The 25,705-nt window shown below is 38.6% G+C and overlaps 2 protein-coding genes across 15 annotated transcripts in view; both read right to left on the bottom strand.

The window, feature by feature from the left end:
• BPTF (bromodomain PHD finger transcription factor) overlaps positions 1 to 8,550 on the bottom strand; it is a 59,959-nt gene extending 51,409 nt beyond the window's left edge. For all 14 annotated transcript variants that reach the window (XM_062591473.1, XM_062591480.1, XM_062591486.1 and 11 more), the window contains exon 1: positions 7,699 to 8,550. In XM_062591473.1, the coding sequence (XP_062447457.1) occupies positions 7,699 to 8,341 (643 nt within the window). In that variant the 5' untranslated portion in view covers positions 8,342 to 8,550. The remainder of the gene's footprint in view (positions 1 to 7,698) is intronic.
• A 2,525-nt stretch (positions 8,551 to 11,075) lies between these two features.
• NOL11 (nucleolar protein 11) lies at positions 11,076 to 25,307 on the bottom strand. The gene is made up of 18 exons (XM_062591815.1): positions 25,147 to 25,307; positions 23,905 to 24,018; positions 23,047 to 23,103; positions 22,451 to 22,596; positions 22,160 to 22,217; positions 21,648 to 21,786; positions 21,061 to 21,252; positions 20,081 to 20,157; positions 19,251 to 19,374; positions 18,483 to 18,586; positions 18,157 to 18,234; positions 17,715 to 17,899; positions 17,316 to 17,441; positions 16,262 to 16,477; positions 15,706 to 15,784; positions 14,660 to 14,752; positions 14,264 to 14,371; positions 11,076 to 13,964 (listed from the first exon to the last, which is right to left on the bottom strand). The coding sequence occupies exons 1-18, from the start codon at positions 25,297 to 25,299 to the stop codon at positions 13,851 to 13,853; spliced, it is 2,163 nt and encodes a 720-aa protein (XP_062447799.1). The 5' UTR covers positions 25,300 to 25,307; the 3' UTR covers positions 11,076 to 13,850.
• Between the last annotated feature and the right edge of the window lie 398 nt (positions 25,308 to 25,705).

Here is a 25,705-nt window from a genome sequence, read left to right as displayed (position 1 = left end):
TATGCCTAAATATGTTACATTCTAGAATAAAGCTGTCCATTGCTTGAATCTAACATTCACCAGCAGAAAAAAAGTGGTCTCTGCAACCATTTCTATCTTTTTTTTTTTTAAGATATACTAAGATTTGACAACTCCATTTGTTATTGTCAACTGTCAGTGATTTTGCCTTCCACCAGAAAGTCTGAGCACTATCTCCAACAAGTGTGATTAACTTAATAGTATCAACTTAAATATTTAAGAAAGAAGTGTAAGCTCATGTGGATTACACATGACAAATACACAAAAAGAACACTTATTTTCATTTGGGACACTATATTTGTGCATTAGGTTAGTACGTACTTAAGAGCAAAGGAAACAGTGTAATACAAATTCAGTGAAATGACCACCCTGAGCAGTCAACAAAAGTATACTTTTATTTGATTTTCTTTTTAAACTTTGTATTACTACACTTACAATAATTAATTCCATACAGCTTGGTATAGTTTACTTAACTTTAGATAAATCATTTTTACTATTTGCCCTACAGAGTTTCCTGTCTGCGGAAAAACTATTCTTATAGCAATGGATTGTTATTTTAAGTAGAAAACACAGTACGTATTTTGTCCAGAACAGAAAATGTCAGAGGTTTCCAGAGCAAGCGTACTAGCAGAAGTTACCTCCCCTCTAAGCACCACCACTAACTGGCTAGACTTTATGCTGACTCTTGATGTATCTAACCTCAATTAAAGAAATTCAATCTATTCACACTTAAGTTTCCCAACATGGAAAAAAGTTTTATTACATACAAATTGTATATTTCTAAGCTAGTTGCTACATCTTAACCCAACCCCTGAATCAAATTCCACCTTCAAGTTGAGCCAGTACAAATAGAGAGAAAAGGTCTACCTCTACTCTACTCCGATTATCTAGTGTCTCAGCACTATACTTGAATCAAGCACAGATACACTTCTTCTAAATCACATTCCTTCACTAGTTTTCTCCAAAATTGATGTAATCTGCAATAGTTGCCTCTCCCTATTTTGAATTCTCTAGTTGAAGAGCTGCCTATAATTAGGATTAAAGAGTAAACAATTTTATTCACATGGTACATTATAGATATTGATAATTATAGTCTACATTTACCACGATCTATTAAAATAATTAATATTACAAATATTTAAGCAAAACACATTGATATTTGAAATAAAATGAAGTCACTGAACTCGTGAAGTCACAGGCTGAGCATGCAGAACTAGAATTTACTGAAGCAATTAAGAAAAAAAACTTTCTACCCTTGTCCTTTTTTTTTCCTCCAGTCTGTTCAAGCTATTCAGTTCACAAATTTAGAAACGCACTGAAGTTGAAAAGGTTTGGAAAGCTTGTTTCCATTCTCATACACAGACCAAAAGAAATAGAAAGCGACATCTACTAGCTCTTTAACCTGGGAGGACATAGAACTTGCAAATAGTTTAGTCATATTTAACATTTATTTCATGTAGCCAGTTTTAAAACACTTATTATTATTGCTTAAAACACTAAACTACTACATAAATGTCCATAATATTTAAAGGTTGTACTGTGACCAAATATTAGTGCCATGGTTTTTGTGCCTTTACTTGTATTCCAATTATCATACATATGTAGCCTAACAAAAGTCATAAAACTCCTATTATACTTTTTGTGCAACTTATATTACACATCCCTTCACTCCAGATGTAGAGCAATAGCAATATAAAATTTTTCAGCCCAGCACATTTATCTGGAGGATGGAGGTCCTACACACAAAATATTCTGCTCTGGTATACAATCTTGGAAAAAAAACACCAGTTCCAGCATTCCTTGGTCAGAAAACTCACAACTAGTCTGATTTCTCCTCTCTAAAAACTTTCCCTTCCTCTTAATTCCTCATCACTTGAGTGTCAAGGCTCCAGCTTTAAACTTTTTGTTCACTTCTGCAATGGAGGAGAAAACTGATAAAGCACAGGGGAAAAGAAAAAAAAGATACAGCCTGCAGAATTTCTGATACTTCAGTAATCTATCACAGTAGAAGAAAAATAAAACAAACAAAACCCCACAGAACTGACTGTAGTAAGCAAAAGGGTTTTCAATTTGCCTCCAATAAGAAGATAGATTAATTTTTGGCTTCAAGTCCCACAAGTCAAGTCAAAGTATGTTATTCTTCTATGCTTTCCTTCCTCCAAGGAATTTTGGATTTGCACACTCTCCTTAACTTATTGATATTATCTTATTTTTGTTTGGTGTCAACAAACATGTAACAATCAGCTGCTTGCTACCCCACATACCACTTTGCACCACAAAAGTTTCCAATGAGAACACACCACAGGAGTTCTTGCTAAAGCTGAAAACTTTTAGGATAGTTGACGGAAAAAAAAAAAAAAAAACAAAAAAAACAAAAAAACACACACACACATAACAGAACTTTTTTTTTTCCCTAGTAAAATGCATAAACTGGACATAGCTACATACTTTACACAACAATAGCCAAACTGGTTCCTCAATTAAAAGTAGACCTCTTGGGAGAACATTTGTTCAGCTTACATTAGAGAGGAAAAAAGGTAGTAAAATGAAAGTGAATCAGTTTAACATAAAATAAAAATATATTATGAAAAGCAGTATAAAAATTGCTTAAGATGGATAAAAAATTAAATGCTTTGACATTTTCAAAACCTTTTTTCCCCTTGGGGAGAGGGGAAGCTTACATGACAATCAACATGTTTCTAATATTCACCATTCAAATCTCTTCAAGAAAACTTTTCTGAAGGAATGTAATACATTTGTAAGTCTACTTTAGCTCCAATATGAACATTAGTCTGTAATCCCAATGGATGCATTTTGCCTGGAAAAACAGATTAAACTTAAAATCTAAGCTAACATTAACAAGCAATATACCAATCACTGCAAAAAAATTCAAAGTTGCAGCAAGAATAAGAACAGCCAGTTACCAGACTAGATCTGAGAGCATTTTGCTGAGAGCACTCATGTCACAGAAACTCTAAACATGCTCTAAGTCCTGAATGACTACTCCCCTGCTTTGTAGGGCATTAGGTCTTTTATGTTCTTCAAAAACATAGCTTGAAGTTTCTTTGGCTGTTTTTTATTTATCTGGTTTGTATTTCTAAGATGTCAGTATGCTTCTGAATCAGACCAGGGCTCTTTACTGATTTTATTTTAAGAACTTAATTCCTCAGCACTACTGCCATGAGCAGAACTTCAGTATAATCCCTCCATATTAACCAAATGCTAAAATGATGCTTTATAACTAATGCAAGCAGTAAAAGAAACTCCATGTGGTCATTCTGAGAAGTACTCAGAGTCACAACTCCTTTGTGCCTAGAATTCAGGCAAATGCAAAAATAGAACAAAAAAATATTAACGTAACAATTACTTTTCAGAAACATTCTGGTTGACAATTTATTACTTAGGACATACTTGGGATACGGTATTATTAATTTCAAAAAGGCGCAAGCTCCCCTCAAGTCTATCAAAATCCACATTTACTGCTTTTATGCTAGTTCCACGCAATCTCAAAAGTCAGCCGTGCAATTTTACTGCAGACCTACAGAAAAGTTTACGTGATGAATTCATCTGCAGTATGTTGAATTATTCTACTATTTTTACAATGTACATATTTTGATAAGGTATTTGCTGCATGGAATTCCTTAGAAAAATGACTGAATTGACAAACTCTCCAGATAAGCTGCAAATTAGCATGTCAATACAACAGAATTAATCACAAATTTATTAAGCTGCCCTTCTACACAACTTCTTTGTTAAGACTTGAAATTGCCTCCTACGTTCTTCATGAAGAACTAGTGATACTTCCTCTAGATTATAAATCAAAGTTCAGATTTCTAAATAGTAAAATAAGAGCACATCGAATTATTTTAGGAACGGGATACACGAGATAAAGTGTTTGTGAGTCTGATGAATATTCTCATGTAACAGACAAAGAGGCTGCATACTGTACTATCATATCTCAATGTCTTAACTCCTTGAGACCATGAAAACGTGTTAAGATATAAAATTCTCATAGGCGAACGCAAAATGCAGCACCTGCAAATTCCAGCTGAATTGTTTTGCCCCAAAGGTAGGAGCACTCTGATAAATAGCTGGCTAAGCAAAAGTATTGGTCAATCATTGTAAATGCTCACAGATTGGTAACATCCATCCAAAACTTATATTAAAAATACTTTAACGAGATAATCTTTTGGCTCACAACTGCACTGTTGTGCCTTTGCTTGTTAGACGGTCTGATGTTTATCATCTCAGCCAAAATCTAGATGAACAGATCTTCCTAAAGGTAGTTGTTTATTAAGGGGCGGGGGAAAGGCAGTTTTAGGCATCTGGATTAAGTCATGTTTTAAAATTCTGCAATGTAGGGAAAATACTTGGTATATATAATGCAATTGTCACCAGCCTAAAGTAAAAGTTACAGTGGACAGGTAATAGTAAAAATATTTTGTGACACAAGATGTACCTATCCTAAAAGTACACCTATCTTCTGAGGATATAAAGGGAAAACAGAGAAGGGGTAACACACACACAATCCCTCCACCAAAGGTTCATCCAGGAGAAGAAAAAGTAGTAATAAACATCATATACATTCACAGAACAAAATTTAAATATACCATTATCAGGTATTGTATCAACGGCATATTATTATCCTTAAGGCTTTGTTTTTTCTAAATACTTGAATAGTAACATAGTAAAAAAGTACTCCAACATCCAAGTTAAGGCTATAACATGAACTTCACAGAGGAGCATAAAAATTGAGCCTTACTTGGCTACAGACATTGCACTGTGCTCTTTAAAGTCATAGTTCAATATAACTTTGAAAAACTCTAAAATTGTTTTACCCACTTAAATGGGATGTAATTTAAGTGTAAAATCTTGGTTCACCAGGAGAGCTTCATTAGTATTGTAATTTTTCAACATCCTGCTCTACAAATACCTCTGCCACCCCAAATACTACAACCTAAAGGTAGTAATAATTCAGGCTGCACGTGATCTAGAGAAGATAAATAGAAAACAATTGTTCATAATCTCCTTGAGTAGAAAACTAGCAGGCATCAAATGATACTGTCAGGAGGTAAAATTTTTGTTTTGAAATAAAAAAGGAGATAGTCCTTCAACCTGTATAGTTAACCACAGGAACTTTGCCACCGTATGTTACAGTTTGTCTGGTCTGAAGACTTGTTTATGAAAGAAAAAAATACAGCAAGAGCTACAGAGCAATTGTGGCTCAGCATGCACCTAAATCAAAGACCACTAGAGCCTATGAGGGTACTCTGAAGACATCACCATACGCTTGTATGATTCTTCCCACTTTTTTCTCCACTGGCCACTGACAGATAAAAAAAGATACTGAGATCAGGTGGATCTTTCTCTTGCTTATTAAAGTTGTTCTAATGTCAAGTATCTTTTCCTGGATTATGATAAGACCAAGATTTCAATTAGTACACTGTGTAGCAGTATTCACAGTATAAATATTCATTAAACAGAAACAAGACAGAAACATAGCTGACCAAATTAAAAGTCTGGCACCTTCTCCTTTGCAAAAGGACAACAGTAAATCTCTTAAATAAAGAGCAAACAAACAAACAAAAAACAACACAGCCTTCAGGCCAATACTAACTAATCAGAAGTTGCAGTATATTGCCAAAACAATGTAGGTGCTTTAACTATCAATCAGTTAGTCAATGTCACAACATCATGTACTCTATAGACTGATTAAAACGCTTACATTTAAACTCATTTCAAAAAAAGCTAAAACTGAAGTTTCCTTGATCAAGTGGAAAATAAGCATAAGTTATCAAAGTGATTTCTGCTACTCAAATATCAATTTAAACCTGTATATGTTTGCAAAACAATGCACACAGAGGTGTCTTACTATTTGTCAGAACATTTCAAAAATGTTCTCATATTTTGCAGAACTTTTTCAGCCTGAATTTTCATGTCAAAACATTTTCCTGAGCTAGCCACAGAAAGTGATAAAATATTTTCCCCTGACAAAAGCACCAAAAGGAGGTAGTCAGAATGAAAGTTAACACAAATAAACAGAAAACAAAGAGTTAAAAGAGTTAAGAGAGTACTTCAGAATTTTTTGTTCAGTGAAGCTAGACCTCAATCTTTAAAGTTACAAATATCCATAGGAATTCAATTTCATTGCAGTACACCCCTGCAACAGGTAAACTAATACTTACTCAAAAAAATAAAAAAAACAATTATCTGTGATTTCAATTCATTTAATAACATAGTATTTAATTTAATTCCCTTAGGTTCCTGATTATATGGATATAAATTTAAGTATTTGTGTGTGCATTTGTGTATATATTATATAAATACAGATATGCACTTTTTAAAAGTACTTTTAGCGTGTCACATAATGGACTGCTACCATTCAACTAACCAAAATAAAAACAAATGACAAATTTAGTAGCCAGTACTTCCCCCTTCTTCAAAGAGATCTGCTAGCTGTTCAAAAGCAGACACTTAAGAAGATGCAAAGCATTTACACAACCTGTTCCTCCCCCCTTCCAAACTGGCCAAATACTTGTACAGTAACAGCATTTGTTATTCTGCAGCCCAATTCAGCAACACACTCCCAGGTTATCCTCAAGTTTAACTGCTCTCCTGGTTCAGAGACAAAAAAATTAAAATCCTAAGCCTGAACTCCATTCTGGAAATAATTCAAATAAACCTAAAGCGCTTAAGTTCAGATAGAGACTTTTTGAGGCTTCAAACCCACATGCCTAATGAACTAATTAAAAACAAACAAAAAAAATGCAGCCCCCCCCCCCCCCAGAAAAAAGAGAAAAGCTCTAATTTGCCACTAGAAGTTAAATAAAAAAAATATATATAATCATGATGATGTTAAAGACCTTTAAACCCCAACATGAGTTTTAAGGCTTGCCACATCTTAAAATAAATGCAGTATTTAAAACCAAGACTTTTGACACAACCGCCACCCTTTAATCTTTGTTTAAGAAGGTCTTACTAACTAAAACTAGGTTTACACCCTTGCAATGAAGCCCTGTGCACTTTTCCCTAAACTATAACAATGCAATCTCCATTTTGAACAATGCACCTCATTTCCCTCCTTGAAAAGCTAGTTTTGTCTTAAGGTCAATAAATGCTGCTTCCACATGTATTTCTGATTTCAAGAGCCTGCAAGATTTCAGTGTTTATGGATTTTTTGTTTTTGGCCACTTCAAGTTGCATGTGCTTCCTTTCCTTATAACATTAAGTTATATTCCCAGGCACAAGCCATCCTCTCCGGTATATATTTGCAACCACTTCTTTGCAATACATGCAGCTCCTTGCTCTTGTTTTTAAATCCTAAGTGAATGCTCCACACACTTTTGACATTATTTGCAACATGTTCAGGTGTAGCATGCATTTCCACAGCAACCAGAATCTCTATGCATATTTGCAAAGCATCCCCTTACTACAGCATGTTATTCCCCCCTTCCTCCCTCCCCTGACTGGATGCGTGTTTGTAAGCACCTTCTAACACTCCCTCCATCCGTGGGGTTGCCAGTCGTTAATTTGCATACCCCTCTCTCCCTGTGAGTGCTCGCAGGCATCCCTTACGATCCGCATGCATTCTTCCTCCCATGCGTGTATGTATTTGCAAACCTAGAGGGAGCATGTGGGGTGCCCTCGCCTCGTTTTTAGCTCATCCCACTGACTCTCTACCTGGGGTGCTGCTGTAGGTGCTGTGGCTCCTGAAGCTGCTCTCAGTGCAATAACTGGCATCGTCTTCATCCTCCATCTCTTCAGGGTAGTCAGAGTCGTCGTCGTCCTCCTCCTCCATGATCTCCTCCTCCTCTTCCTCCTCGGAGTCCTGGTTATCCTCGGGGTCTCCCTCCTCTTCCTCCTCGGACACCATGCTCTCCTCCTCCTCTTCACTCTCATGATCGTCGTACACCACTTTGCTGATGCTCCTCCTGGACGAGGCAGCCCTGCCTTGGCTGTTGCAGCTGCCTCCTCCGCCTCCTCCCCCTGCTCCTCCAGCCCCGGCCCTGCCCCTGCCCTTACCGCTGCTGCCTCCCCCACCAGGGGTGCTGCTGCCGCCGCTGCCTCCCTTCCTCTTGCTGCCCCCCCTGGGGGAGGTGGCGGCGGAGGAAGAGGCCTGGGCAGCCCCGGCTCCCTTCTGCTTGGGCCCCGCCGTCTCCGCCTGGGCCGAGGTCGCCCACCTGCCGCGGCTGCTGCCCCGCTGCCGGGACCGCAGCCCCCCAATGGGGCCCGCCGGGGCGGGCGGAGCCGGGGAGCTCGCCTGAGCGCCGGCCGCCGCCGGCTGCTGCTGCTGCTTGGGCGGCCTGCCTCGCCGGCCCCGCATCTCTGGGCGCTGGCCGAGGGGGGAAGGGAGGGGGAAGGAAGGCTCGGGAGGGCGCTCGGAGTCCGGACAGGCGGCTACGGGGAAGCTCCCCCCCCTGCGAGGGATCCGGGCCGGGGAGGGGGGCCGCCGAGCCGTGAGGGCCGAGAGCTCAATCCGAATTGCCGGCGTCCCGCTCCGGATCGCCACCGGCCGCCATCTTGTTTCTTCGTCTCTGCCTCAGCTCGCTCCGCTCTGACTGGGGGAAGCGGCGGCGGCAGCAGGCCCCGAGCGCCTCACGTGACCGGCCGCGCCCGGCCGCCGCCGCCAGGGGGCGCCGCCGCGCCGCCGCCGCGAGAGCCATGTTGGAGCCAGCGCGCTGAGGCGGCTCCGCGCCACCCGCCCCCGCCCACCCCGACACCGCCCCGGGCGCCGCGCGGGGCTCCCGCCGCCGCCGCCGCGCAGCCCGCGCCGAGCCCCGCTCATCGCCCCGCCAAGCCCCTTGCAACCACCAGCCTCTGCCCTCGGCCCCGCCGCCACGAGGCTCAGGGGAGCTCCCGGGGCGCTCCCGCCCCCCCCCCCCGTGCTCACCATCTTACCGCTGAGCTCCACCCGCACCCCGCCGGGGACCCCCCCCCTTCGTCCCCGCCCCGAGCTCAGCTCCCTCCCGGACAGCCGAGGAGGCAGGTAGGCGACAGGCTCGTGCCGCGGCGCTGCGCTGGTCTCCGCGAGCCACCAGGTCTCCCCGCGGGCAGGGCCGGTCTCAGCCTCCGCCACCGAAGGGCCTGCCGTGCCCGTCTGCTCTGGGGGTTTAATTCTCCACCCGTTAGGCAGCAACAAACAGCCTCTTGCAACTCACCCGTGTCGACAAAAAGCAGGCGAGGGTGAGAAAAGCCACCCAGGGCCTCGCCCCGCACGTTTTTGTCCGGCCACTTTCTCGGGCACAGCTGCGGCTGCAGCGCACTAGGGCGCTACAAGGTGGAGAGAGGTTTCATCTACTTTGTATTCCCTCGCGTTTCTCCAGTCTAGAGCCCCCAAAGTGCTAGAACTGGCTATAGAAACCAGTTGCTGAATTGGATTTTTAATACTGCTACTTGAATTCAGGGTATCACTTTTCCAAGCAAAAGCAATAAAAAGTGAAACCCAGCCCAAGGCATGCAAACCACCTGAATTTCCTACAAGCAGCCTTCCTTTTAATTGGCAAATCTACTGCTCTACACAGGTTTAGGAGCCCAGAGACTAGTCTAGTCTTCAGCAAATAAACGTGTTTGCATTCCCGTCTTCTCTCAATGCCTTGCTGCATGATGCACAACTTAGTACTGTTCATGCCATGAGCATGCCTGTTGTACATTTGATGTTTAATTTAATTTGAATTCTTCTGCAGACTTTTTTGAAGTGCCTTTTGTTCGCTAACTTGTTGCTCAGCCCAAGAACCTCATTAAACCCACAAACCTGCCGCTGTGTCAAGCATGCAACAATGTAACAATGGCACCAGGCAGCAGGGTTTAACCCAATTTGCACTCTTACATCCAGCTTTTTATCTGCATCTCTTTTATATTCAGTTGCACTCGTTTATATTCAGCAGTGCAGCTGTACAGGCTCAGAGCCATGTTTTAGACACAGTATCATCCAGACACGGCAAGACAACATGGCCTAACAATTTACACCAATATACTAAATTTGTATTCTGAATTTTTCAAAGTTACCTTTAACTTGATTCTATCAAGCTGATTTTCTAAGTTCTCAAGGTTCCAGAGGATTATGGTAACTACCGAAATACATGAACACAGAGATACATGTTTTAGGACTAGTTGTATCAGTATCTCTCTCTGATCTTAGGAAAAAAAATCTGTGAATTCTGCCATCTATACACTGTGAATCTAGCAAAGGTGTCTGGTGTAGCTACTGCACAAGTATTCACACCACCTGTAGAATTAGGAGAATGTTAACATCTGTAAAATGATGTAGGTTTTGTTTACTTGTAGTGTAGTACTAAGAATACTTCATTTGCCTTTAAATAATGAAAGGCTAAAATACATTGTTTCCTAATCGCACCTCTTCTGTAAGAGTAGTCAGTCATTAATGTGGAAGTGCTTGACTGAATAGAACATAAGAATTATAATTTTATAGATGGAGAAATAGATGCATGGAGAGGTATGTTAATTTGTGGAGTCAAGACTGAGAAATTACTCCTTTCTAGAGCACAGTTTAATAGTGGGGGGGGGGGCAAGGGGGTCTAGAAGAACATATACACACCCTTCACCTCCTCTCCTACCTTGGTCCTCTCTCAAAGAGAAAACACTTGAAGTATGTAGAACATTTAAAACTTGAAAACTTAGAAGTATTATATTTGGTGGTATATTTAAAGTGAATAGAATGGAAAGAGGATTTTTAGGTAGGTGGCTCCAAGCTGCCTCTAAGCTCAAGACAGATAGAAAGACTCCCTCCAAAAGGCACTTTGGAGAAGATGAATAGCCTAGTTGTTCCAAGCTGTTGTCTGGATGGTTCCTTTCTCTATAGTAAAGGAAAAAAGTTAAGAACCTACAGTTGGATGGCATGAATAACCGTGCTCTTGCTTAAACTACTGAGCTGCTTTTGTCCACTCCTTCCCTCCAAATTATGTCAAAATTAACACATATTAGGCACAGAATTTAAGTATCTTGCTCTAGAGTCTAAGACACTGAGAAGCTGCTGAATGTTGTTAGAAACATTGTTGCTTAAAAAGCAAGGTCTTACTATTAAATTACTTCAGCAAAAATAACGTGATTATAATTTTATTTAATATTACAAAATACATAAACTGTCTCAACATACCAATATGCTGAATTATATTAATATTCAATCACACTTTTTACAAATATAAATGCTGGGCCTCAAGAGACCTAGCATTATGCTCATCTGTCCCACTTTCACCTGTCTGCAGCTGTCATTCACATGAATGTTCAGTCCCACAACTAGCTTGTAAGAAGTCTTGCAAGTGAACGCCTGATAGGAGTACAATTCCATACATACTTATACCTGTAATACTGTCAACAAATGTTTCATTCATAAAATTATTTTTGAGATTAGTCAAAAGTAAAATCCTAATCTAAAACCAACACAAAATTTTGGAATGTTTAAGTTCTCCACATGCACAAAACTCAAGCTGTATAAAACAAGTATGAAAAGGTTAACTTTACAGAAATTAAGGCATTCACCCTTTGAAAAAGTAGTTAAGAAAACAGACACACACGTAACTAAGAATATAGTTTTAATTAGGAGGTTAAGTCCTCTTGCTCAGAAAATTTGAGCTGCTTCTGCCAGTGCCAAGTACTACTCTATGTTATTCCTCAGCTGTTCATTGTAGGGTTTTCCCACATAAAACTTTTTTCCTAGTACTGACCTCTGCTAAGTGGCGTATACAACAGAAGTGTTATTTTCCCAAGTCTTAAGGCCTTTAACTGTGTGCAACTGCTTCAAAATTATACAGCCAAAGTCCAGTAGGATATGCACCTAGCACTTCAACCATCATAGTTTCATGTTCTAGCTCTTGCTAAAGAAAATGCCAGAAAACCACTATTGTTCATTGTCAGGCAAACTTAACCTTACAAATGTTAAAAGTGCATTTATTCAAACAATGATTTCCAGCAATCTGCTCCAAATCAAACTGGATGTCTCCTCAGTGTCCTGTTACATACACACAAGTCAGCATGCCCATAGGAAAAAAAAAAATCACATAAAAAGCTATTTCTAGCTAGATCATTCTCTGTTGTAACTTAACAGGCAAAGGATGTTCTGCCAGCACCGCTCAGGAAGCAAAAACGGTAACTCCTTTTACCAGTAGTATGGTCAGCTTAAAAACATGTCAAACTAAATTCACAGTCCATTGCATTAAATTTTACCTTATTTCTAAGCTTCAAATTGAACACTGGCAAAATTTCATATTTTAAGAGCCTAAACTATCTTGGATGAGATCTCTCAACATCAGAAAGCTTCAGAAGTTTCTAAAGCAGAAGTCTTAAAGTAGAGCTAATTATGCTGTAATCCAGTAACTCCATTCTCAAATCTGTGCAGCAGAGCACGCTCCTGTAAAGTGGTCTTTCTGCTTAAGAGGAGTCTTTCCTTCAGCTGAAGGCAACCTCTGAGATAGAAATTGTAACAAGCTATCATATTAAGTAACTGCATTTTGCTTCTTCATTTGTGGAAGGAATCTACTTCCTGCCTTACACCTCTTCCTTCTCTGTCACTGTAGGCAACTTCTAGATGCAAGTGGTCTTATCAGATATCAAAATAACTATAGATTATTAAGGCACAGGGCTCTTTACTGCTAGCCACCACACAAACCTCACACACTCCCAACTTCCCTGCAAGAGGACAAGGTTGGACTGGAAAAGTAAAAGGCACAGAATGGCAAAAAAAAAGTTGTGGTACCATAATGTCTAGGAGAGAGAAAACAGTGCAAGTGTGTTAACAACCCATGATTAAGCTCCTTTCTCTATAAGAAAGATTGTAAATGCCAAAGGCTTCTTTAGACAAAGTGAAAACAATTAAAAATAGGAAATCAAAGCAACAGACTGAAATAAGTTTCACCTATAGTGCATAACTGAGTGGATAACTCTGAAGAATATTATCAGACATTTCAACTAATCAGTAGCTGAAAAAGAAGCACATTGCAGTAGTTTATATCACCTAAGTTCAGTATGCTGTAGTTAATTGACCTCTTTATATGCATCTTCCCTTTTCATTTCCCTTATCTGAATGGAAGGGCGAAATCTTATTCAGATTTTTAGTAATAAGAAAAAAAGCTCTCAGTTGTAAAGGATAGGCTATTTTCCACTTACTGAAGAAAGGAGTATCATAGAGTATCACAGAATTGGTAAGGCTGGAAGGGACCTCTAGAGATCATCTAGTCCAATCTTCAGATGAGTAGCTCATACGGGGATTGAATCCACAACCTTGGCATTATGAACACCATGCTCTAACCAACTGAGCTAAACTTCTATTTGCATCTAGCATTTTAAAATCTGTTCTAAGTCTACACTGCCTTTTGGAAAAGGTTAATCTGCCTTCTATTGATTCCTAAATTACCATTTAGGAAATAGTAATTTGCAGCTGTGCTTAACAGATCCAATTGCTACTGTACTGCCACTCCAGAATTAGAGAAGCACTGAGAGAAACTTATGCAGTAACCTTATACAGTTGAACAGTTCTCACACAGAAAAAAAGTGCCAATTAATTTTATGAGGCATGTTTTAAGTCTTATTGCAATTATCCTACTCTTACATAATCCATTCACAAAGGATCATGTGGCATTTTAGGATATTCCTGTGATTACATATCAAAATTATACATGAAAAAAAATGCGTCGAGTATCTTGTCCAGTGGAAAAAGTTTTTAATACATTAAACTTACAACTCCCCCTGTGGCTACAGAGTAACCATGCTCTCCCTGTGTAGAAAACTCAGCTCTTCATATCCCCAATATGGAGTGCTAATACATCCTTGTCATAAAAGGAATCAATAAAAAATAAGTTTGTTAATAACTCATTTCAAATTCAAATAAGTTCCAGCACTTCAATAGAATATGTCTGAGTCTCTTTCTGGCGTTTAAGTCTTTGTAGCTCTAGCAAACTTCCTTCAATCTTGTTGAGTTCAGAGTAGAATCGTACCTTTAAAAAAAAAAAAAAAGGAGATGCTTGTATTAAAATATAAAGGTTAAGTCAGTTCATTTCATACATAATAATACTGCACAACTCCCTGTGCCTCATTATAATGCCAGATATTCTGACCAAGCAAATACAACAACTTTTTGGGTCAAAATGGGGGGAAAAAGCAATTGTCATTTGATGCTCACAAAGCAGCATATAGCACACGATTTGATTTACTATGCATTTAATAACACATTCTTAACCTCCATATTCTAAATCCATGCTAAAAGGAATTCAGCATTCCAGAAGATGTAGCTTACTTGGGCTCTCACGAACTTATGCAGGCTAGAAAGCAATCCTTTCGCTTCTGGTAGCACCACCATAACTGTGAAGTGAGCATCAAGTAGCAGGCACATCCAATCCATGATCTGAAGACAAACAAGAAAAGTACACATATACTTTACGATATGCAATGACAAAGGTTTTAGTTTGAAAGTGGACTCTAAAATGTTAACTTCTCCTGCAGAATACATTGTTTCACACTTTTCTCACCATCTCACAGTGAGTGAGAAGCATCCTGTTACACCTGACTCCATACAGGTTATATTAATAGATAATGCCTTATAGAATTAATACAGATCTCTGATTTTATATACTCAAACAGCTAAACAGTACAAAAACTGAAGGAGATACAAATCTTTGAACTAGCTTTTTACCTGATTTATGGTTGGAGAAAGCACACCAGGAAGAGTGGTAGTAATTTTTTCACTGCTTTTCACATACAGGTAGTGTAAATACCTGAGAAACAGCTTTTTTTAAAAAAAAGAAGAGAAAGAAGAAAAGGGGTGAGTGAGTGAGAGGGACAATAGACAACATGTTACAAGAACACATATAATAATAGACTTATCCCCCCAATAATACTTGTTTTAATTAAAGCACACAACTTAGACAGCTGTACACTATGCATTAAAAATACATTTTATGGCTCTCCAACTCAGTTTGGAGTTTGAAAACGCTCAAAGTGTAAAATGACAGTCACAGTAATCACTGTTTACACAGTAATCAGCAGTTGTGTCATTGCAACTTAATCCCGACACAGAATTTCCTAAGGACCTTGTTAAAAACCTTTATCCACAGTAACAATTTCAGTCCCAATTTCAGCATCAGTAGCCAACAATAATTTGATGATAATCAGAATCAGTTCAACATCATCTCGCCTTCAGTGTATAAAGACTTCCTTCTAACTCCCCCAAAAAAAAAAAGAATTAAGGAGATTGGACAGTGTTAAGACCAGCTTTGTTCTGATATACCGGTTTTTATATCACTGTAAAGCTGTAGATAAGCTCAGGTACAGTAGTATGTGCAGTTCTTTTTTTTCCCCCTAAACTTGTGGTTCTGATGGAACTGATCAAATTAGCATCTCACCACTTTCTTAAGAGGCATCCAAAGCAAAAGAAGGTATTAAAATTATTATTAGATATGAACAATATTTAAGTGGACTGGATCATAAACATATATTTTCTTCCTTGCATCATCTATAAGCAAAGACCACAAAAAACAGCAAAGTTCCATACGTACCTAAAAAAACATAGCACTCAATAGCATTGTATCTTTTTAGTCATCTTAAAATAATGCTTAAAAAAAGAATGCAACCCTAGTAAGAATGATAAATTTCTTATACATAATGAAAAAGCTCTCTTCCATTTCCTCCCTTCAAAAGTTAATAAAAAATATGTGGAATTTTTAGTTTTAACATGCTTACAACAGCTTGCTGAGCTGGAAGGTCTTTCAGGTGAGGCAGAAGAAATGTTTCACTGTAAGCTGAATGGAGAACAGCATTTCTGTGTAGCATTATTGAGGAAACAATTGCAAGGAAAATATCAGTTTCTACAAACTGGATTAATATAATTGAGAAGGGAGAACCTATTTCAGCTTTATCATCTCCTGTATTTCTATCAGGAAACATATGCAATTACACTGCAGTAACAATCATCTTGAACACAAATTCTGTTTAGCGCAGGCAGGTAACTGGCTAATGTGTATTTCTTCAACAAATTCACTGATGCTATTTTTTCTTGGGCAAAGGTTTAGGTTATGTTTTTACAAAAGCACAGAAGTTTTAATTGGTGCAGGCACTTTCCAGAAGTTAATCATTCATATTCTAAGTGACTTTTTCCTGCTGAATAGGAACTTTTCTCAGCTAGAAATTCTCAGAAATTTTCAACAATAACAGAAAAGGTGTATTTTAGCAATACTAAAAGTAATTCCCTTCATAAATAATGCACTGATTTTCTTTGATTAAAATATACAGAGGATACAATAATGCAGCCTTTTGTGGTCCAACAGGGCAGAATTCACCATCATTCTTCAAATGGGTTTCCTTTGTGAACGTACAGCTGTCCTCCTCCAGTTCAGTATTGAAACCATTCTCCACAATTTCAGTTTTAACTTCTTTATTGTTGGGTTCAATATCAATATAACAGATTACAGAGTCCAGATTCACATCTGTACTTTCAAGATAGTCATCACTAATGCTGTAGAAGAAAATACCATAGACATTTAATATTTTTATTATTAGGTTTAAAATCAGCAATGCCATCAGCCCAACATAATAGACAATATTAACTCTTTTGAACATACCAAAAGTAAAAATATATACTAAAAAATACTATCTTGCAGTAAGAATAAAAACCATGAGAAGACAGTTATTATATTGTAATTACTAACCTTGAAAAATAAGTGATCTTTTCATGTATTCCAGCACCATAAGTTATTGTATTTGAGACATTCAGGAGTTTATTGCATGGTCCATAACCTTGAAAGATTGCTAACATCTTCTGACATTAGTAGACTGTTTTAACCCTTAAGACAACTATGGTTGTCCTAACGTTTAGTAATTAAATATTTCACATTTCTAAGTTATTACTAATATGAACAAGATTTGGTGTTTGGGGAGGGGGAAGTCTTTTGTGCTCCTGAAGCCCAGAGGAACTACAGTGCTAAAGGCTACAGTGCTTACCCAAAACTTAATTCATCCCTATTATTATACAAGAGCCATTTAAATAGACATCATGGTGAACTTAAGAGTTAATCTTTCTTATGGGCTTCTTACCCTAGGTAAATTCCTAATTAACAACACATCTGAAAAGAGGCAAATATATTTAAACCAGTAGTGTTATCAAAAGCCATGCTCATTTAATTACACCTGACAATTTTTAGAATTACTAAAATGCTTTTTACAAGATGCCTACTGCGTACAGTATACAGGACTACAGCATTCACTGTACTTAGAATTAAGAGTAAGCCATTCTTGGCAACAAACAGCATTTTACTAAAGGGCTTGGTTTAGTGAAGCAAAAGATTCCAACTTACCTTAAAAATACTTTCAAGCAAGCATAAGTAATTTCTTCAGGAATATCTGGGAACCGTTGTAGGCAGATTTGTAAGAGATGCATATCTTTTTTCTCCAAAGCAACAGTCATTAAGTTCGGGCATAAACTGTGTGAATAAGATAAAATAAACTGCACAGTTCACTCCTAGTGAAAACTAAATTAACAACTAATGTAGAAGTATTAATCTCATTTTACACAGAAAAATATCAATCCAACCTCAGAAGTATTGGTTTCATCAGCAAATAAGGAATAGACTTAAAAGAAAAATAGAGTAAAGCATGTTTCACTGTCAATTCTGATAATTCAACATGCTTCATGAAAACTGGACTTCTATATTTTAAGACTATGCCTTACAATTAAGGCATTGCAGAAGTGTCACCTGTAAGAGAACTCTTGTTTTTGGATCAGCTGTACCAGGAAGTTTCGAGGGTAGAACATTGGATCTATTTTACATCTGTTTGTAAGAGCAGTTATCACACATCCAATGGTAGCCTGGAAATCTGGCATCTGTGCTTTTGACAACCATTGTTTCAATTCATCTTCAATTGCAGCTGGAGAAGAGTCCTGAAAACAACAAATACAGAACTCAGTTAGGAGCCCTGTGTTGTACAACCGTACACCACACTTCTGACAAAGCTTTAATTTCATTATGCCTGAATATTACCGTTGCACAATAATAGCACAATCCTCTAACATGCCTGGTTAAGATAGCTTCTTCACCTTGATCTATGCATGATGACATTGAAGAGAATAGCTTAAGAGACATTTGGAATGTTCTAAGAGTGCCTGCAGAATTCCTTTAGGATATTTGGTTTACTTACTTTTATATCTAGTAACAGCTGCCCAACTGTTAAGGTATCTGGCTGAACCTTAGCAACACTATTCCTCCTTGATCTTAACTACAAGAAAGAAATACAAAAAGTTAATATTCAGGTCCAAAAAGGATTTCAGTCAAGATAACTAGTCAGCTTGCTGCAGAAATTACATACAGTAGCTGGGCAGTCCCATCCCAGAAACAGTCTTAGAAGTCATCAGTGGCAAATACCAAGTTAAATTCTCTTTTGCTACAATGTGTAAAAACACAAATAGCAGCACAGGAGAAGAGACAGAGAAACAAAAACTTCACCGACTCCTAGTTTTAACTTACAGTCATTTTGGATTCAGATTTTAGAACTACGGATTGCTGTGACTGAAGGGAAACCACTAGCTCTTCATCGCTAAGGGTATTCCAGTTTGTAAATGAAGACACATCTGTGAACGCAAAAATAAAACTACATAAACACCTAAAGTGCATTGACTAAAACAGAGATATTGCATCAGCTTCTGATAGTAGTATGTTTCCTAAAGTATAACCCAAGTCATTTTCTGTCAAGAAATTTTCCATTTGTTTTACCTTAGCAGCAGGTAGATTTATGATCTTTACAAACTGTTTTCTCATATTTTAGATGAGGAGAAACAAACTTGTTATTACATAATTTATTTTGACCATTACTTGCAACAACATTTTTTTCAGTGCAACACTAAATTACAGAAACCACTGAAGTACAGTTTAAACTGAAATTTATGTTTGGTACTACTCTGTCCAGTCAGAAGCTCTTTAGAAAGTTCTCAAGAGTCACAGTTTTGTTTAATTTTGTCTTCAGTGACCATAGCTAACATCCCAGTATTTTCAGAAGTCCAGCATTTGGACACAGGTGACTTCAGTGTAAGTGAAGTCACATTGAACTTAATGTTGCCAAAAACCCCAGTGCACACAAAAATAATTGAATTTAATAGCTAGGAACAGAATACACTGTTAAGTTACTTCAAGTTGCTTGTATCTCATTGATTTAATAAAGCTGTATTAAAATAACATTTTTATACATTTTTTTTAAAAAAATGAGATCATAGCATTGTAATTACAAAAAATTCTTACCAGAGGTTTGACTGTCTTTGAGCTTTCCCACTGCAGCTGCCAAGGATGAAGTTTCACACTTGTATACAATTACTGTAAGCACTTTTCCATGAGTAAAAAAAAATTTTTCCCCGTAACACCACAACTACAAAATATTAAACAGATTGTTAATGAGGAGTGGAGCAGAAAAGGAATTTTCTGCACAGGCTGACATTTAACTCTTTACTACAAAATTAAAGTCTTGTCATTGAACAAAAAATTGTTAAGACTACTGTTGGATGGGTTTAACACTTGCTAGCAGACCTTCATGAAGTGTGGCTTTTAAATACAGAAATAAGCAAGTCTACTGTTGAATACTTTCCAATGATGTTTTAAAAGTACAGTAGCTGCTCTGAGGAATTAATTCCATTTGGTAATTTAAATTTGTTAGTGAGCTACCAGCAAGTCTGGCACCATTAAAATGAACATGCAAACAGCAGTTTAGGAAGTTGCGATCATTTAGGCAGTCATTTGCAAATGATCTGAACATAACAGCTAATTAAATAAAAACCCAGTCAGTATCTATTTCATTCTCACCAAGTGATCAAGACCAACAGAAGTGAGAAGATGCCAAATTATCACAGAAGTTACTATAGGTCAGGATGCTTAGAGATGATGGTAACAAAAACAAAAAGCCACCCACACACAACCACCCAGCAACTGGCCATTATTAATTTGATTTCAAAAGCTGGCATTTACTGTTCTTTCAGACAAAACCCAAAAGTCTGGAGGCCATCTGTCTCTTTTCACTTCTGTCAGGCCAAACGCATCAGATGGAAGCTTACGAACCACAAATTAAAGACAGAGCTCACTTGTCCACTGGTTCCCAGGGGCAATTCCTTTGAAGTTTGTAATGTTTGAAATTTTGTATTCCATACTGTTAGGCACTCTACAAAAAAATGAAATAGATATTACAAAATCAAAAGCAACACAAATATTACATTTTCTTTGCTATTTCCAGTATTTGAAGACTTGAAGAAATAGTTTCAAACTATTTCAAAAAAACTGAAACAAAACCAGAAACCATTTCAAACTAATTCAGTTTAGTAATGTATTCAACATTCTGGTTATTTTTCACAACAGAAGTATTTAAAGAATAGTTAGTTTTCAAGCAAAGTTTCGAACAAGAAGCAGCGATAACAGATAGCAGCCCATATAGCAAGCCTGTGCTGCCTGTTAACTTACCTACACACCTTTAATAGCTTTTTCAGATCAACTTCAGCAAAACTGATCAGAGGGATAGCTAAGTCTATTACCTAACCTGTCTGGAAGAACATTTTGTTTTAAAATACTAAACTATATTCAGCGGCTTAAATTTCCATTGCCCCACAGTTCTTCAGAAGATCAGGCACAGGACTGAAGTGTTTCTGTTTCACCGATTTCAGACACTGATCTCTCATAAGACATTAGGTCCATTTCCCCACAGAGGTCCTGTACACTTCATAACGCTGCTTCCCTCCCACCACCACCTCTCACTGCTTCTTCTCAACTGTTTCCACAAACAGCATGAAAACAAACAGTGAACACAACATGGGGAGTTTAGTCTTGCAACTAACTGTACCATTTACTTAAGCACAACCTTTAGATTAGTGCTCTTAACTACACAACTCAAACATTTATATGAGTTTCAAGAGCCAGCTAACTCATACTTTTTGAATCAAGTGTTACATCATTCACTAAAGAAACAAAACCCACATTTTTCCTGCTTAGTGACCTATTTAATAGTCCATCCATCCGTTTACCTAAGGACAATACTTCAGAAATTAAAGACATCTATTTATTTTTCAGTTACCTTTAGATTCTTCACCAAATGCTGTTAGACTTCCTAATACTGCAACATGGTCTTTATCAAGAACAGCAAAGGAAGTTCCTTTTAGAACACTTCCAGATACTGAAAGTTTGAGCAGTAGTGACTTTGACAAAATTTGCTCTTCACTGTGTTGCTGCAGAGGTATCAGAACCTTATAGACAGAGTCATTTGAATCTATCAAAGAACAGAGACAATGTTTTTCACCATCTCTCATTATGGAAAAACTATTAGACACAATGTGGCAAAAGAATACCCAAAATTAGAGCTGAAATATAAATAAATATAGGATATTTAAAGGACATGTCATGATGCAAAGCAGAAACATGGTAGCAGAGCTACAGAATATCTCTGAGGTAAAAGTCACAAATTTTAAGAAAGTACAGTAGGCATTTGCAACCATCAAAAAAAAGCACTGGAAAGATGTAATTACTTCTATCACCAATTGTTTTAGAAAGTTTGAGACAGTAGAGTTAGAATATTAAACAGTAATTCATAAACATTACTATGTTTTCCATGTTTTTATATAATTCCTTACTTTACGATTACATCTCATTAAAAATGTAACTTACACAAACACAGAAGTGTGACGATTTGATTTTCTATATATGCCGTGAAACTCAGTGGATTAGATAATTCCTGTTGTTCAAGCTTGTATTTGCATAGAATATTCAGCTTAAATTTCTGTATGTAGATAAAATAATCTCCATCCTTAAAAAAAAAAAAAAAAAACATACACACACACACAAAAACAAAACACAACCACCCAAGTTTGTCTTAGGTTTACAAAGAGAAGAGATAATATGGATTCCAATATTAAGATGTCAGTACTGCTAGATTTTGAACATTAGGTGAAATTATGAAAGTATGTGTTTACTTCAGTAGGATCTAGGGTATAATTCCAGAAAGTTTGCAGATTCAAGCACGTAAAGAAAATTCTAGACTGATGCAACAAACAGCTTCTCCAGGAAGAGGCATTTGAAAGAGATTCATGGATAAATTTCAATCATTTGAAGCTCGTTTACATAAATACATAAAGCATTTGAACATGCCGCTATTAAAGGATTTTATTTTTGAAACTCACTTTCTCAGTAGCAAAAATTAAGATGGGTTCTTGACCTTCCAGAAAAGCTTCACTCCACCTTAAAACAGAAAACAGTATGAACATTTGTGAATTTTAGGTCTATACCCAAAGTCATGCCACTATTACTCAGACAGCCACTCATTTTTATCTGTCTAAATAATTCCAAAATATTAAAACCAACACATCCCCCAAAACTCAACTCATCTTGGTCTTTGTATCCCTCATCCCCTAAAAGGGACAGTTTGCATTTCTGTGATCACAAATCAAGTTTCATAAAGTAGTACCACTTACTTAATGACTTCATCTGAAATAAAGTTCTGAATTTCTTGTTGAGGGGCTTCCAAAAGGACATCTAAAGTTCGAACATCACCTCCTTTGAATAGTACCAATGGCTCCCCGTGGGGTAGTGAATGTATCCTGTATACATCAGCTGAAAGCTGTATACAGAAACAAACAAGGTAACTTAGTAACTTCAAATTCTACCTTCTTCAGTACATTACCTTGAAAGCCAAGTGTTCAGCATGATTTTTTTTTTTTGTTTAAGCTCTCTCAATAAGTAATGGAAGAGTAATAAACTTAAGATTTCTAGCAGATGGTGATTTTTGAAATGCTATAGAATAACGCAATTCACTACCTGACCAAAAATTCACAGTCTTTAAAGAAAGTCCTTAGAAATGATGCACTTGGGATACTAATCAAATTAAGGGTAATACTTTGATGATAAAGTCACTCAATCCAAGTGGATTCCTTGCAGCACTCCAGAACATCAAGAAGCCAAGTTAACTAAACAATCAGCTAAAGCTTAATGTTACCAGTACTATGAAAATTAATCTCTTCCCTCTCTCAAGATTCAAAATGTTAACATAAAAGCAAATTAAGGCACTTACTGTGGCTTTAAATACTTTGTCCAAGTTAACATCTTCATCCTTCCATATTCTTAAAACCTTAGAAGAGAGACATTGTTTGATAAGCACAGTAAATTACTATATACACTTCATATCACACAAAATTCTAGTGATTGCATGTTACTGGTAAAACACAAGAAGAAAATACGAAGGTATTCACAGTAGCTTTAGTGAAAACAAACTAAGGGAAGTTTTCCTGAATCTAAGTAGAAGTAGATCAAAAGAATGGAAACAGATTAAGGTACAGACAACCTGATCTGGAAGAGAACATGTTTCAAGGAGAAAAACTAAAGGTTAGAAGGGATATTATGCATATGTATGCATTCCAAGTGTTAAGTGTGGGCTGAGCAAACACTATGAGAAATGCAAAAAGTACAGGAACAGAGAAATGTTAAGTTTCGAAACTTGAGCAGAAAGACAGGAATACAGGTATAAACCATTTCAACTATTTCAGTAGAATAACCAGTTCTATATTTCAACCAATTCATAACGAGAAAAATAACTTATCTTTGGAGAAAGTATTTACAGAACATTCTTTACTGAGAATGCTTCAGTTTTAAAAGAGGTCACTCCATAACTGGCGGTTAGCACAGATGATCTGCATGCCACCAAGGACATCCCTGTCCACTCAAAGAACAGAGGTGACCTGAATTACAATAGTACAAAACTAACATTACCAGTTTTGAGAGACTGCAATAAGGTGCTGAGCACTCCATACATTTCCATTTGTTCCACAGAGCTAAAAGAAAAACAAGAAACAAGGACCACCACCAACTTCTCCATCTACATTCACTCAGAACACTCACTACATTATTTTTAATAACAAATAAAGAATCTCACCTTGTCATCATGAACAGCAATATATTCATGAGTTTCAAAGTTGCATACAACTGGACATGTGATAATTTGTCCATGTTTAACTGACCAACAACCTAATGGCTTCTGATCTGAAACCTAGAAGAGTAAGAACACATACAGTTAAGACATAACATGGTATGCTTTTGAAGATTTCTCTTATGACAGAAATGTACTTTAAAAAGAAAATACCAGTCAACCAAATCTGGCTTGAATAAGAATATTAAAATATGGAAAATTCTACGCTGGAACATAAATGGAGTGCAATTAGTATTCTTTTTTTCTGACTTTAATGCCAGAAATATCAGACGAACACAAAAAAACCTCAACAATGGAAATTTATTTCTTTTCATTTTAGAAATAACTAATAGACAGGCTTATGCCATAAAGCACAGTGATCATGCTAAGCTTTTCCATAACATATTAACCACTAGCATAATTATGCACAGAAATGCATCCTTTCACTTCCTGGTTTACTGTAAGTTATTGAGACCAAGAGCAATGAGTTTTACTAAATTCATCTTATATATGATTCATATTTTGTTGCTCAGAGAACATTCAACCCCCTTTCATTAGTCTAAAAACACGTAAGGTAAGCCCTACCAACGTACTTAGAGTCTCATGTATGCTCTTGGTAACAATACTAAGGATCCCAAAGGACGTTGTATGATGCACCCATTAAGATACAACCCCATCCCCACAAACACCACAGCCAAACAAAGACATAAAAACAAATACTTGTCTAAGCTTTCATATTATGGTCATACATTTTTAAAAAACACCTGTAACACCACTTTTTAGTTTCAGGCGCTGCAAGCACTCCAAGTCCTTGGCCCCCAGCCAACAGGAAGGCAGCTAACAGCCACTAAGCTGACAGCCGAGCGCGACGTGGGGCACCCTGGATACTGCAAGGAATCGTTATCTACCCTCAAGCCTCAGAACGCGAATACTCCTTGGGAGTGGGGCAGGGAGAAAACCAACCACAGAGGAAACAAGCAAGGGACCCCCAGAGCGGACACACAGGGCACCGCCACGCCGCAATCCCGCGGGGCTCGGGGCCGAGGGCCGCTCCCGGGGGGCCGCGGAGAGCCGAGCCGAGCGCCGCTCCGCTCCGGCAGCGGGCGGCGCGCTGAGCGGGCCCTGCCCGGGGACGTGACACAGGCCGCGGCAGCCCCGGAGCGCAGGGGCGGCTGCCAGGGGAAGAGGGGAGCCGAGCTGCGCGGTTACCTTGAAGAGCGTGGCCGTCCTGCCGCGGTCGGTGAGCAGGACGTGGTCGGAGTCGGGGCCCGGCTCCAGCGCCAGCACCCCCGCGCCCAGCCCTACGCCGCCGCCGCTAGGCCCCAACCCGCACAGCGTGAACCCCTCGCACAACGCCGCCATCTTAGCGCGCGCCCACCGCTCGCGAGACTTGCCGCGTGACCGGCCGGCGGCGGCGCGCCTGCGCGGCCGGGTACCTTCCCACGCCGCCGCGGGCGGAGGGAACGGGAATGGGCATGCGCCCGGCGCGCCGCGCGTGCGCCGTTGCTGCACGTGGAGAGCGTGGTGCTGAGGAGCCGGCGGTGTGAGGGCGGGGCTGGTGCTGTGGCGGGAAAGCGTCCTGCCGTCCCTGAGGTGAGTTCGTGTGGCTCGGGCGTTACTGCTGTCGACCTGAAAAAATCATCCGAGCCGCCGAGGTTGTCTGGTTTACACAGCAAGCACAGCACAGTTATTAGCTACTGGAAGTAATCGATGTAAATACTGAAACTGTGTAGAGAATCTCTGGTGTGTTTTATGGCACAAAAAGTGA

Source organism: Rhea pennata, chromosome 19 (genome assembly GCF_028389875.1).
Source record: "Rhea pennata isolate bPtePen1 chromosome 19, bPtePen1.pri, whole genome shotgun sequence".
Taxonomy (NCBI): Eukaryota; Metazoa; Chordata; class Aves; order Rheiformes; family Rheidae; genus Rhea; species Rhea pennata.
Note: the sequence above shows the minus strand (reverse complement) of the source record. Positions and strands in the feature narration are given on the sequence as shown.

Bases quoted from the DNA above. Each gene is read 5' to 3' on its own strand.
- NOL11 (XM_062591815.1), bottom strand. From the start codon at position 25,299: ATGGCGGCGTTGTGCGAGGGGTTCACGCTGTGCGGGTTGGGGCCTAGC. The intron at 17,900-18,156 runs GTAAGTAAACCA...TGTTGTTTTCAG, and splicing joins AGCTGTTACTAGATATAAAA to GACTCTTCTCCAGCTGCAAT. The intron at 14,753-15,705 runs GTAAGCATGTTA...TTTTAAAAAAAG, and splicing joins TTCCAGCTCAGCAAGCTGTT to CTGTTTCTCAGGTATTTACA.